The sequence below is a fragment of the Oncorhynchus kisutch genome, linkage group LG28 (assembly GCF_002021735.2).
Source record: "Oncorhynchus kisutch isolate 150728-3 linkage group LG28, Okis_V2, whole genome shotgun sequence".
NCBI classification, from domain to species: domain Eukaryota; kingdom Metazoa; phylum Chordata; class Actinopteri; order Salmoniformes; family Salmonidae; genus Oncorhynchus; species Oncorhynchus kisutch.
Window position 1 is genome coordinate 32,680,882 of NC_034201.2, and position 14,851 is coordinate 32,695,732.

Consider the following 14,851-nt stretch of genomic DNA (forward strand, 5'->3'; position numbering starts at 1 on the left):
TGACACACATTCACTAGAACACAGTTTAAAGCTCTAGCTTTAACCGCCCACATATCATAAGGTCTGCTTCAATGACACAGTCTCTCAGTCTCTTCCACACCCCCACAATCATGTTTTCTCCAGTATTCCATTATGTTTTCATTGGAAATGTGCCATTCTTCCTATTTCCTACAATGCATTTTATCCATGAGACTGTTTACAGCTACTCTAGAATACAGATACAGCACTTGAATACAGATACTGTGCAGCTATTCTGCGTCCCAAATGGCACCCTATTCCCTACATGGTGGGGTCCTGGTCAAAAGTAGTGCACTATGTAGGGAATATGGTGCCATTTGGAACTCAGCATTACTCTAGAGCAGGGTTTCTCAAACCGGGTCCTGTGGCCCCCCCTGGGTGCACGTTTTGGTTTTAGTCCTAACACGATACAGCTGATTCAAAGAACCAACTCATCATCAAGCTTTGTTTATTTGAATCCGCTGTGTAATGCTAGGGCAAATCCCAAAACGTGCACTTGAGGTGCCTCAATGGGAGATAGAGAGTGAAAAAGAAAGATTGGCAGATAGTGAATGAATAAATGCAAGGCATGTCGAAGATAACAGCTGAGCTCATGGCTATGATATTCCACTTACAGGGCGCTTTTCCACTCCAATGCAACGAGAAGGAGACGGAGTAGACACTTTTTTTAAATTGAAAAATGCTTATGGAGAGATTCACTACTTTCCACGCTGAGTGGTCCAAAAATGTATTTCTCCACTGATCTGCAGTTAAAGCAATTAGGAAAGGAACAGATTGGAGCAGGTTGCAGAGAAGAGTACTGCTGGTACTGGAGAAGTCTAGAGCAAGATGTTGTAGGCCTAACCGGGTCATGGTTATGAAAGTTATTAACAGTTGTTATTATTATCCCAACTGGCAGTTCTGGTTGTAAGCTGGTTGTAATGATGTTAGTTTGGGTTGTAAGCTGGTTGTAATGACGTCAGTTTTGGTTGTAAGCTGGTTGTAATGATGTTAGTTTGGGTTGTAAGCTGGTTGCAATGACGTCAGTTTTGGTTGTAAGCTGGTTGTAATGATGTTAGTTTGGGTTGTAAGCTGGTGGTAATCATGTCATTTTAACCAGCTTTGTCTGCAGGGATGAGAAGTGATGCAGAAAATAGAGAGAACGAGCTGCATAAGGAAAGACATTAGGCTGTCCAGAGATGGTGGACGGGGCAACTCAATTCCGCGGGGGTGCAGGATATGTCAGTGCTCTATGCAGGCTGGTAACACCTCGACAGCTGCAGTGTCAAAACAGACATTGATACATGTGGTGAAGCAGCAACCTTTTCTCACTGTGTTACCACAACCCATGTTTAGGCCTTGAGTAGAGATTGGCAGCTGGCGTGGTGACAGTAACAGCTGAAACAGCAATAGCAGCAGTAGCAGTAGTTACAGCAGTGACCCCAACAGGAGCTGTCCGTTCAGCATCACAACTGAGCAGGCTGCTGTAGGTTATGCTGTCACAACATCATCAATAGAAGCTGTCCCTTCAGCTCCCCCACTGTAGGAGTAGTTATAACAGCATCCCCAATAGGCACTGTCCATTCACCACCCCCACTATAGCAGTAGTTACAACAGTATCCCCAATCTTCAAAACCACCACTGAGCAGGCTGCTATAGCTACTGCTGTAGCATTACCCCCAAATAAGGGCTGTCCGTTAAGCAGGGCCATTGAGCAAGCTGTAGTATTTATCAGCACCAAGGACAGCTCCACACCATGCCGAATACATACAGATGCTCTTGTGCTGCAAACCCTTATTTAACGTTTCACAGTAGTGTTGCTGTTTTGCCGTTTAAGATCATAATGAACAAAATTATACGGACAAGGGTGACCTGAGCCTACATCAGCACTCTAACTGTCGGACACTTGGGCCCCGATCAACTAATGGGAAAAACCAGGCCATTGTTTGTTTATGCCTGCCTATTTGGTGATGTGCTTGGAGTTGGTTTTGAGTAGTTTTGCAGTGCTCTGGCTGCTTTTTATAATTCAAACGAACCAATATCTGAAACCTGAAAGCACGGTTTGAATGTATAGTTTCTCATTGTGTCGATCTCATGGAGAGTCAGCCCTTGCATCTATAGCTTCCATATTAATTTGAGAGTGGCAAAAATGTCCAGCCACAATCGTTAAGCTTTATAGCAAACCAAGTGGCGGGGCTACCGGTTGGCCGAATAATGAATTCAGGATTATGGCTTTAACACAGTTGGCATGTCCTCAACATGACTATTGTCACAGATTCAGGGCCCATATTCATGAACGATTAGTAGTGCTGATCTAGGATGAGATCCATGTTCCATGTTACTAAGATCTAAAATGCTAAACTGATCCAAGATCAGCACTCCTACTCTGAGACGCGTATGGGCCCAGATCTCATCACTGCTACACTAAGGTACAGTTGAAGTCAGAAGTTCACATACACTTAGGTTGGAGTCATTAAAACTAGTTTTTTAACTTCTCCACAAATTTCTTGTTAACAAACTATAGTTTTGGCAAGTCATCTACTTTGTGCATGACACAAGTAATTTTTCCAACAATTGTTTACAGACAGATTATTTCACTTATAATTCACTGTATCACAATTCCAGTGGGTCAGAAGTTTACTTACACAAAGTTTTTTTTTCTTTTTTTTTCGTTTCAAATATTTTTTTATTGAACACACACAAGAATGATGTATAGGTATACAAGACAGGTATACAATTCTTATCTAAACAAAAGAACATACAGGAACAACAAGACCCAGAGTTCTGGGTGCAAAACAAATAATACAGAACACGACATACAAAACAAGGACACGTAGAGAGAAAGAGGGAAGATGTCCCCCCTATCCCCCCCCCCGCTTATTCCCCCCCCCCCCCCCCCCCCCCCCAACTGCTCGGGTGGCAGGGCCAGCACATGCTGACCAAAGGTAGATTCAAATATTACAATTGAGAGTGCGTTAAAAAGTACAAATTCTCAGCGCCGACTCGTCCAAGTAGGGGAGGAAAGGCTGCCAGATTTGATCGAATGTTGATAATTTATTGTTCAGAATATATCTAATTCTTTCTAAGTGTTTGCCAATTCACTAAGCCATAATTTGGTAGAGGGCGCTTCCCTCCTTTTCCAAAACAACAAGATTAGTTTTTTTGCCGAGATGAGACCGTACGAGATTAGTTGTTTTTGGGGGTTGGTTAATCCGTTTAGGGACTCAGATACTCCCAGGATTATCAGAAGCGGATCTGGATCTATTGAAGTCTCCAAAACTTCAGAGAGGATCCCAAAAATTCCACACCAATAACCATGCAAGCTAGAGCATAGGGCAAAGCAGTGGAGTAGTGTACCCTGCGTAGCCTGACATTTATCACATGTAGGGGATGTGTCAGGAAATATCCTATGCAGTTTAGTTTTGGAATAGTGTAATCTGTGTAATATCTTGAATTGTATGAGACGATGTCTGGAATTAATGGAGCATGTGTAGATATACTCCAAGCTCTCTTCCCAGTCTGCCACCGAGATGTCAGTCCCTAGTTCTTCCTCCCATTTTGCCTTGATGGCATCAGTAGAAGGTGTGCTAACAGATTGAAAAGCATCATATAGACGCGATATCAGTTTATCTGAGGTGGGTCATATTTTTATGCATCCGTCAAACATGGAAGGTTTAGCATTCTCAAATGTTGGGAGGTGTTTTCTAACGTAGTCTCTAATTTGTAGGTATCTGAAAAAATTACTTCTGGGAAGATTATAAGTTTCCCTCAGCAACTCAAAGGAAGCAAAGGTCCCTTCTATGTATAAATCCCCTATGGTACTTATCCCCAACTCTCCCCATCGCTCAAAGGTGTTATCAAGGTTAGAAGGGGCAAAGGAGGGATTCCTGGCGACAGGGAGCATGAATGACATTGGTCTAAGCTCAAAGTGGACTTTGATTTGCTTCCAGATTCGGACTGTGCTATGTATAATAGGATTGTTACAATAAAGTGACATCTCCAGATTGACAGGCGACAAAATCACAGCGCCAATAGAGAAGGGGTGACACTCCTCACGTTCCATACCAAGCCAGCTGGATGCCGGAAGTACGTCATCCAACAGAAACGTAACAACGCGGAGGTTAGCGGCCCAGTAATAAAATATAAAATTTGGGAGAGACAGTCCTCCTTCCATCTTGGATTTACAGAGGTGTTTTTTACCTATCCTGTGTGTTTTATAATCCCAGATGAAAGGATTGATAATTGAGTCCAGTTGTTTATGAAAGGATTTAGGTATGAATACTGGGATGTTCTGATATAGGTAGAGCAGTTGTGGGAGGAAGACCATTTTAATGGCATTAATTCTTCCGAGCAAAGAAATTGGGAGAGTTCTCCAAAATAGTATGTTTGCTTTGAGTTTTTGTATCAGAGAGGGGAAATTCTCTCTAAATAGTAAGGAGTATTGTTTGGTAACTACAATTCCTAGGTAGGTAAATTTTTCTGAAGATAACTTAAATGGGAGATGTTCTAGCCAGGAGGTATTTTGCGACCGTATGGGCATTAATTCACTCTTGTTCCAATTCATTCTGTATCCCGAGAAGGTGCCAAACAAATTGATCACATCAAGAATAGCTGGGATACTAGCCTGGGGTTGTGTTACATAGAGGAGGATGTCATCAGCGTATAGGGAGATCTTATTTAGAGTGTCTTTAGTATTATAGCCATGTATTGCTGCATGAGATCTGATCGTCTGAGCGAGCGGTTCGATAATTAGGGCGAAGAGCATAGGCGACAGCGCACAACCCTGCCTCGTCCCCCTGTTGAGGTTAAATCGGGGCGACAATGATTGGTTAGTGAGTATTCTGGCACAGGGGTTCCTATATAAAAGCTGGATCCAATTTATGAACCTATCGCCAATATTAAATTTCTGTAGGACCTTGAATAGATAGGGCCACTCAACTTGGTCAAAGGCCTTTTCAGCGTCAAGAGATATGACGGCAAGGTCCACGTTGGGTAACCTCTGAGAATACATAATATTGAAGAGGCGCCTGAGATTGAAGAATGAGTTTCTGTTAGGGATAAAGCCGGTCTGATCCGAATGGACCAATTTGCCAATTAAAGTGCTAAGCCTGTTAGCCAGAGTTTTTGCTAAAATCTTTTGGTCTGTATTAAGGAGAGATATTGGTCTGTATGACCCTACCTCTTCTGGATCTTTACCCTTCTTATGTATAACTGTAATGAACGCTTCGTCCAAAGTAGAAGGGAGAGCTCCATCCTCATTGGCCTTATGTATAACTGTAATGAACGCTTCGTCCAAAGTAGATGGGAGAGCTCCATCCTCATTGGCCTGAACCAACATTTTGTGCAGGTAGGGAGAGAGCATGTTGCTGAATGTTTTATAGAATTCACCAGGGTATCCGTCTGGGCCCGGGGTCTTGCCACTCTTTAGAGATTTAATTGTTTCTCGAATTTCATCAAGGGATATTTCCTTATTCAGGAAGTTAGAATCTTCCTGGTTCAGGGCAGGAAGATTACAGTCCTCCAAAAATGTTTTCATAATTAAGGGGTTAGGATCCGCTTTAGATGTATATAGAGTCTCATAAAACTGCCGGAATCTGTCATTGATGTCTTTGGGGGAAGAGAGTAATTCCCCAGATGCAGATTTAACCCTGTGAATAATTCGGTCACTCACATTTTTTCGAAGTTGTCTGGCGAGTAATTTGTGTGGTTTGTCACCAAACTCAAAATATTTTTGCTTGGCATAGAGAAAAGATTTAGCAATTTTAGCTGAGAGAATCTGATTATATTCAAATTTTAAAGAGGTAATTTGTTTATGTTTCTCCATAGATGGGTGGCTAGCATTCTCCCTATCCAGTAAGTGAATTTGTCCCTCCAGTTCTTCCAGTTTTCCTCTGTTTTGCCTACTCCTGGCAGCCTGAAAGGAGATGATACAGCCTCTCAGATAAGCCTTCAGTGTTTCCCACAATAATGCTGGGGAGGTCTCTGTGTTGTCGTTGGTATCAAAGAAAAATGTAATTTGGTCTTTAAGATACTCACAGAATGTTGGTTCTGTGAGGAGCTGAGGATTCAACCTCCAGACCCTCTCGTTTGGTACAATGTCACCCAATCTCAGGGAGAAGGTGAGTGGACTGTGGTCCGAGATTATAATATCATGATACCTCACATTACAGGTATAGGGGAGTAGTCTAGCATCCAACAAAAAGTAGTCAATTCGAGTGTAAACCTTGTGAACATGAGAGTAAAAGGAGTATTCCCTACCCGTAGGGTTAGCGATCCTCCATATATCAAATAAGTTCGAATTTGTTATGTAGGTATTCAAGAATTCGCTTGAATAGGAGGTAGGGGTTCGCCGGGTAGAGGATCTATCCAAATATTGGTCTAGCACACAGTTAAGGTCCCCTCCAATGACCAGGTTAGTATGAGAGATATCTGGAATCAGGGCAAGGACTCTTTTGAAAAAAGAGGGGTTGTCAATGTTTGGCCCATAGATATTTAGTAGAGTTACTGAGGTAGAGTGGATTTCTCCTATTGCGATCACATACCGACCCTCTTTATCCGCAATAGTGGTTTTATGTAGAAAGGGAATTCCTTTCCGTACCAGAATCGCTGTGCCTCTCGTCTTGGCAGAGAAGTTAGAGTGATACACTTGCCCCACCCACCTACACTTAAGTCTGCTATGAGAGTTATTCTTCAGATGGGTTTCTTGCAAAAATATAATATCAGACGAGAGTGCTTTCAAGTGGGCTAGGACCTTGCCCCTCTTAATTGGTTCGTTTAAACCCTTGACATTCCAGGAAGTGAATGTAAGCCCCACCCTCTCGTTTGTAGTTCCTATGGTGGCCTGCATACCATGTAGCTTGATAAAAAGGTAAGAAAGCGCACCAAACCATCACGATCAGCATATGTAGCACCCACACCCGAGCAGTATCCAACCCACCCCTCCCCCCCTGCAAGCACCTTTACTTCCCACCCTGTTCCCCTAATTTCCCCAACACTTACCCCCCCCATCAACCCACATTTAACAGGCATGTACAAACAGGAGAGAAAAAAAAGGAAAAATAAAAATAATAAACACATTGTCTGGCCGATGCCAAAGAAGCACGGTGCGACCTCGAACAAGAGGTAAAACAAAAATAAAATCCCAACTATACGTTCACCTCTCACTATCCTGGAACTTCTACTAACATATGAACTGAGGAGGCTCCCGCGAGTTAAGTGTTCAGTTAGCATCTAATAAACCTAAACCGAATAAGTTGCAACTTAAACATATTGCGCATTTAAGCGTCATCCTGGGTCAATCCCAGAGATAAGCAAGATATAGCCTCAAGATTATATTGCTAAGCACTGCCGGTCAAAAAATAAACCATCCGCAACCGACATAGTCAGCCGTACCTTTACATACTGTGGGTCAGGAGATCGGAACAAGGATTTGTTCAATTAAACGTTCCCCCCATAAAAAAACATGTTTAATAAAAATAAAATATATACATATACACACATACGCACACACATACACACATACATATACATACATACATACATACATACATACATATATATATACACACACACATGTATACATACACACACATACATACACACATACATACACACATACATACATACATACATACATACATACATACATACATACATACATACATACATACATACATACATACATACATACATACATACATACATACATACATACATACATACATACATACATACATACATACATACATACATACCTATACATACACACATATATACACACACATGTATACATACACACACATACATACACACATACATACACATACCTATATATACACATACACACATATACATACACATACCTATATATACATACATACATACATACATACACGTGTACATACCCACAAAAAGAAATCATATATAAAAATATATATTTTAAGAATATGTATATACATCCATATGCACACCTACACATACAAACATTCATACCCCAGAATAACAATCTACACTGATTTAAAATATACACATACCTAATACTAAAATGCTAAGAGAAAATAGTAATAAAGTACAAATAGTAATTATATGTACGCACACCTACACAGCCATAAGCACTACAGAGGGCTGGTGGGACTCTAGTAATAGTAATTATATGTACGCACACCTACACAGACATAAGCACTACAGAGGGCTGGTGGGACTCTAGTAATAGTAATTATATGTACGCACACCTACACAGACATAAGCACTACAGAGGGCTGGTGGGACTCTAGTAATAGTAATTATATGTACGCACACCTACACAGACATAAGCACTACAGAGGGCTGGTGGGACTCTAGTAATAGTAATTATATGTACGCACACCTACACAGACATAAGCACTACAGAGGGCTGGTGGGACTCTAGTAATAGTAATTATATGTACGCACACCTACACAGACATAAGCACTACAGAGGGCTGGTGGGACTCTAGTCGGGAGAGAGGCTCACGGCCAGACAAAGGCAGAACCGCACAAAACATCAACCTGCTAACCAGGTGTCTGCCCCCTCCCAACCATCACCCCCAGTCCCCTGCAAGCAATAAATAAATGGTATGGTAGTAAGAATAATGTAAGGATTGTAAAATAAATAACGAAACAAAACAAAAGTGGGGGAGTATAAGTATATCCGTCCGAAGGTGTCAGTGATCAAACCTGGAAGTAAAAAATATGCATCGCTGAGCACAGCCGGGATGAAAGTGAATTTAACGTTAAATGAGAGCTCTGACCGCCCTCCATTGGTCTGCTCAGCGTCTTACATGTTCAGTAGCCCTTGTTGAGCCCGTTTAATTAATACGTTTTCACCCAGTATGGTATAGTATGGATTCGAGTCCATGAGCAGACCCTAACACGCAATAACAAGGCACTCTAACCTGTACGGGGGATTGGTGTATATCCCCGGATAAACTTCTCTGCGTCCAAAACCGAGGAGAGCCAAATCTTCTCACCGGAAGGCGGGGTAATTCTTAGTCTTGCAGGGAAGAGTAAGGCTGGGCGAAGATGGAGTTTGTAGAGTTTGGTCATGACATCTCTGTAGTCGGCGCGATGCTTTGCCACATCGGGCGCATAATCCTCATAGACACGGAATGGATGCCCTTTATGTGACAGGTTGCCCCTCATTCGAGCTTCACGCAGGATAAGATCCTTGGTCTTGAAACTGTGACAACAGATGATTACTGGGCGAGGACGTTGGCCCGGTCCAGGCACTGGGACAAGGGAGCGATGTGCGCGGTCCAGCTGGGGATCCGAATCCAAAACATCCGATCCCATTGCATCCTTCAATAGCTTGGCGAAGAAGTCGGTGGGGCGAGAGCCCGCCTCTACCCCCTCTGCCAGACCCACAACGCGAAGGTTATTACGTCTGGATCGGCCCTCCAGGTCCACCACTTTCACTGAAAGCCTCTGCACAGTATCCTGCAATGACGTGCATAGCTTCTCTAACTCGTCGATCCTACCAGCGTTGAATTCAGAAGCTTTCTCAAGGTCCACAATACTCTGGCCATGCGAAGCGACCGTTCGAATGATGCTCAGCAATAGTGGCCTTAAGATCCTCAGCTATAGCAACACGTAGCTCCCCCAAAGCCCGGGTAAGTTCTGTAAGTGTCACGTTGTTGCATGTGCCTCCCGCCATGTCTGTCTCGTTGTTTAGTGGGGAGTAGGCCTCCGCTGTGGATTTATTGTCCTTTGGTCGCTTATTACTCGGCATTTTCATATAAAAAGTTACAATCTTGTATTAGAAAGAAACGTTTGTTGTAAAAAGTGCCACAACGTAGGTTAAATTAGATTATTTTGCTAAAAAGTTGCAGGAGCCTCTCACGCACAGCCGTTCACTCCAACATGCTAGCTCCGCCCCTACATACACTAAGTTGACTGTGCCTTTAAACAGCTTGGAAAATTCCAGAAAATGATGTCATGGCTTTAGAAGCTTCTGATAGGCTAATTGACATAATTTGAGTCAATTGAAGGTGTACCTGTGGATGTATTGCAAGGCCTACCTTCAAACTCAGTGCCTCTTTGCTTGACATCATGGGAAAATCAAAAGAAGTAAGCCAAGACCTCAGAAAAAAATTGTAGACCTCCACAAGTCTGATTCATCCTTGGGAGATATTTTCCAAAAGCCTGAAGGTACCCGGTTCATCGGTACATACAATAGTATGCAAGTATAAACACCATGGGACAATGCAGCTCTCATACCGCTCAGGAAGGAGAGCATTCGGTCTCCTAGCGATGAATGTACTTTTGTGCGAAAAGTGCAAATCAATCCCTGAACAACAGCAAAAGGACCTTGTGAAGATGGTGGAGGAAACAGGTACAAAAGTATCTATATCGACATAACCTGAAAGGCCACTCAGCAAGGAAGAAGCCACTGCTCCAAAACCACCATAAAAAAGCCAGACTACAGTTTGCAACTGCACATGGGGACAAAGATCATACAACAAAAATATAACTGTTTGGCCATAATGACCATCATTATGTTTGGAGGAAAAAGGGGGAGGCTTGCAAGCCGAAAAACACCATCCCAACCATGAAGCACAGGGGTGGCAGCATCATGTTGTGGGGGTGCTTTGCTGCAGGAGGCACTGGTGCACTTCACAAAATAGATGGCATCATGAGGCAGGTCAATTACGTGGATATATTAAAGCAACATCTCAAGACATCAGTCAGGAAGTTAAAGCTTAGTCGCAAATGGGCCTTCCAAATGGACAATGACCTCAAGCATACTTCCAAGGTTGTTTTACCCAACTTAAACAATTTAAAGGCAATGCAATTTAAAGGCAATGCTCCCCAATACTAATTGAGTGCATGTAAACTTGATTAAATGAAGTTAAATGTGATTAAATGTGAGGAAATGTGAAAAAATAAAAATAAATTGTGTTTAAATGTTTTTGGCTAAGGTGAATGTCAACTTCCTACTTCAACTGTACATATGCTTGGGAGTATGTATGGACTGTGTGAATTGAAGATGTTCAACTGAAATTAGTTTAGTTTAGCTCCATCCCCTCTGGGTTGAAACAGACATCTGAGAACAGGGTGAGCTGTTATCGATAGCTGTAAGAGAAGGAGAGACACCGAGAGAGAGAGAGAGACAGAGAGAGAGCAATAGAGAGAGAGCAATAGAGAGAGAGAGAGAGAGAGAGAGAGAGAGAGAGAGAGAGAGAGAGAGAGAGAGAGAGAGAGAGGGAGAGCGAGAGAGAGAGAGAGAGAGAGAGAGAGAGAGCGAGAGCAAGAGAGAGCAAGAGCAAGAGAGAGAGAGAGAGAGAGAGCGAGAGCAAAAGAGAGCAAGAGAGAGCAAGAGAGTGAGAGAGAGGGCAAGAGAGAGCAAGAGAGAGAGAGCGAGGGCAAGAGAGAGCAAGAGAGAGAGAGCGAGAGCGAGCAAGAGAGAGCAGGAGAGAGAGAGCAAGAGAGAGAGAGCAGGAGAGAGAGAGCAAGAGAGAGAGAGCAGGAGAGAGAGAGCAAGAGAGAGAGAGAGCAAGAGAGAGAGAGAGCAAGAGAGAGAGAGCAAGAGAGAGAGAGAGAGAGCAAGAGAGAAAAAGAGAGCGCGAGAGAGAAAAAGAGAGAGAGAGCAAGAGCGAGCAAGAGAGAGCAAGAGCGAGCAAGAGAGAGCGCAAGAGCGAGCAAGAGAGAGCGAGAGAGAGCAAGAGAGAGAGAGCAAGAGAGAGCGAGAGCAAAAGAGAGCAAGAGAGAGCAAGAGAGAGAGAGAAAGACAGCGAGAGAAAGAGAGCGAGAGAGAGAGAGCAAGAGAGAGAGAGAGCAAAAGAGAGAGAAAGAGCAAGAGAGAGAGCAAAAGAGAGAGAGAGAGCAAGAGAGAGCAAAAGAGAGAGAGAGAGAAAAAGAGAGCGAGAGAAACTAAGAAAAGGTTACATCCCAAATGGCTTTATAGTACACTACATTTGACCAGGACCTATAGGCATCCCACAGGGCGCTGATCAAAAGTAGTTCACTAAATAGGGGATAGGGTGCCATTTGGGAGGCAACCTATCCTTAGTTTCATTACGAACAAAAGGATGCATCACTACACTTGACTATCGATTGATTGGTAGATTTGGTCTGTAGCCCTCTTTGGCCCCAAAGACATGCCCAAGACACATTATTTTCGTACAGCATCCATTCACACTTCCACCGGGTTATCACAGAGCAGGGGTATGGGAGGTGGATCGGAGTAGGCAATGCAGGTGTCATATTGATGAGACCAAGGCGCAGCGTGATAAGCATACATGCTTCTTTTAATGAAGGGAAAAACACTAAACAAAAGTGCCGCTATATAACAACGAGTGCTGACATGCAACTACACAGACAATAACCCACAAAAACAAAATGGGAAATGGCAACCTAAATGGGATCCCCAATCAGAGACAACGATAAACAGCTGTCTCTGATTGGGAACCAATTCAGGCCACCATAGACCTACATATACCTAGACAATACCAAAACCCCACAGATATACAAAAAACCCTAGACAAGACGAAAACACACATTCCACCCTCGTCACACCCCGACCTAATCAAAATAATAAAGAAAACAAAGATAACTAAGGTCAGGGCGTGACAGCAGGGTCTGGACCATAGAAATAGAATGACAAGAACTGACAATTACAGGTAATTCTATTTATATGGACAATATGGACCAGGCCATATAAATTGAATTACCCGTAATTGCCCATTCTAGACATTCTATTTCTAAGGATTGTAGTTGCTGTAGTGTCCTGAGTCACAGAGCCATAGATACACATTACAATATGCATCCATTATTAATGACGACATGCAGATTGTAAATACATGATCATTGTATGATATAGACTGTCTTTAGCACTTCTAGTCTATCTTGGTTTGGTTTCTACTGCCACTGTTTCCACTGTTCGCACTGTTTCTGCTAGTAAGTCCAACAAGTTTGTAGTCACAAGCTAGATGCAGTCATTGCATGCTAGGAATATGGAACCAAATACTAAACTTTTGACTACTTTAATACACATATAAGTTAATTTGTCCAAATTCCTTTGGTTCCCTAAAATGGGGGGGATTATGTACAAAAAGGTCATTTATAAATGGTTCATCTGATATGGATTAAAATACCCTAAAATTAAAGCTGACAATATGCACTTTAGTAATTGTATTATTTTAAAGTTCTGGAGAAGTTCTGGAGTACAGAGCCAAAACAACAAAAAATGTTTCACTACTAAAATACTTCTGGATCTCACTGTATGTACCCAGAAAATGCATAGATATGGAGCCACCCCAGATTTGGCCCCTAGGCAGCAAAGCAGCCACTATCACTCCAAAATAACTAAAAACTGTAAATATATATTTAGATTCAAGTCAATGTCTCTATAGCTGAGAGTCTTATCTTTCAGATGAAATTGGAACCGAGTTGATAGCCCATAGCGTTCCAAAGTTAGAGCCTCTAATGCACATATCAGTTTCATCTTAGCTCATACCAGTATGTCATATTAGCTCAATCTCCAATTTATCTGAGTATCACAGAAACACAACACTTGGAATGAATAACAGAAACATTTTCATGACAAGTTGCTATGGATGAAACGTACGTTTTACTGCTTGACAGACAGTGTCTCTTTGCAATCATTATCAATTTGGGGTCCAAAATAACCCCTGTTGGGTTATTTTGTTGGTGCTTTTAGGGTTAAAAGTAGACTCAGTAATATGACAGTCATACACAGTGAGGATTCTCATACGTTCTAAAAGTTACACATCATCACACACTAATTTGAGAACTTACCCCGGTCGGTGTCATAGAGGAAGACAAACTTGTTCCAGTCGTAGTGGTCGAGCAGCGAGAGCAGCGCCCCACGGATGGAGGGCCGGAGCTGCAGCGTGAACTGGCTCTCTCCCTCGGTGGGGAAGCTGGGCGTGATGAGGGAGATGTGCAGCGCCCCGCAGAACGACGTCAGTGTGTGCACAGAACGCTTGTCATACAGGCCGAAGATGGCGAAGACGCCCCGCGAGTACTGCGAGCAGACTGTGAGGAAGATGGAGTGAAGGGGGAAGAGAGAGAGTGCGATAGAGAGAGATAGGGGGAGGGAGGACAAGAAAGAGAGATAGGGGGAGAGGGAGGGAGGGCGAGAGAGAAAGAGACAGAGAAATAGGGGAGAGGGAGGGAGGGCGAGAGAGAAAGAGATGGGGGGAGAGAGAGGAGGGCGAGAGAGGGGGAGAGAGAGAGAGTGCGAGAGAGAGAGAGAGAGAGATAGGGGGAAGAGAGAGAGAGAGATAGGGGGAGAGCGAGAGAGAAAGAGAGAGAGAGAGAGATAGGGGGAGAGGGAGGGAGGGCGAGAGAGAAAGAGAGAGAGATAGGGGGAGAGAGAGAGATAGGGGAGAGGGAGGGAGGGTGAGAGAGAAAGAGAGATATGGGGAGAGAGAGAGAGTGCGAGAGAGAAAGAGAGAGATAGGGGGAGAGGGAGGGAGGGCGAGAAAGAGAGAGATAGGGGGAGAGGGAGGGCGAGAGGGCGAGAGAGAAAGGGAGAGAGAGAGATAGGGGGAGAGAGAGTGCGAGAGTGAGATAGGGGGAGAGGGAGGGAGGGTGAGAGAGAAAGAGAGAGAGAGAGATAGGGGGAGAGGGAGGGAGGGCGAGAGAGAAAGAGAGAGATAGGGGGAGAGGGAGGGAGGGCGAGAGAGAAAGAGAGAGATAGGGTTGAGAGGGAGGGAGGGTGAGAGAGAAAGAGAGATATGGGGAGAGAGAGAGAGTGCGAGAGAGAAAGAGAGAGATAGGGGAGAGGGAGGGAGGGCGAGAAAGAGAGAGATAGGGGGAGAGGGAGGGCGAGAGGGCGAGAGAGAAAGGGAGAGAGAGAGATAGGGGAGAGAGA

The 14,851-nt window shown here is 43.5% G+C and overlaps 1 protein-coding gene across 3 annotated transcripts in view; it reads right to left on the reverse strand.

Annotated features, from left to right (window-relative positions):
- The window catches only part of LOC109873442 (glutamate receptor 4), a 188,034-nt gene that overhangs the window by 78,915 nt on the left and 94,268 nt on the right, over positions 1-14,851 (reverse strand). For all 3 annotated transcript variants that reach the window (XM_020465091.2, XM_031808440.1, XM_031808441.1), the window contains exon 3: positions 13,771-14,010. In XM_020465091.2, coding sequence (XP_020320680.2) covers positions 13,771-14,010 — 240 coding nt within the window. The remainder of the gene's footprint in view (positions 1-13,770; positions 14,011-14,851) is intronic.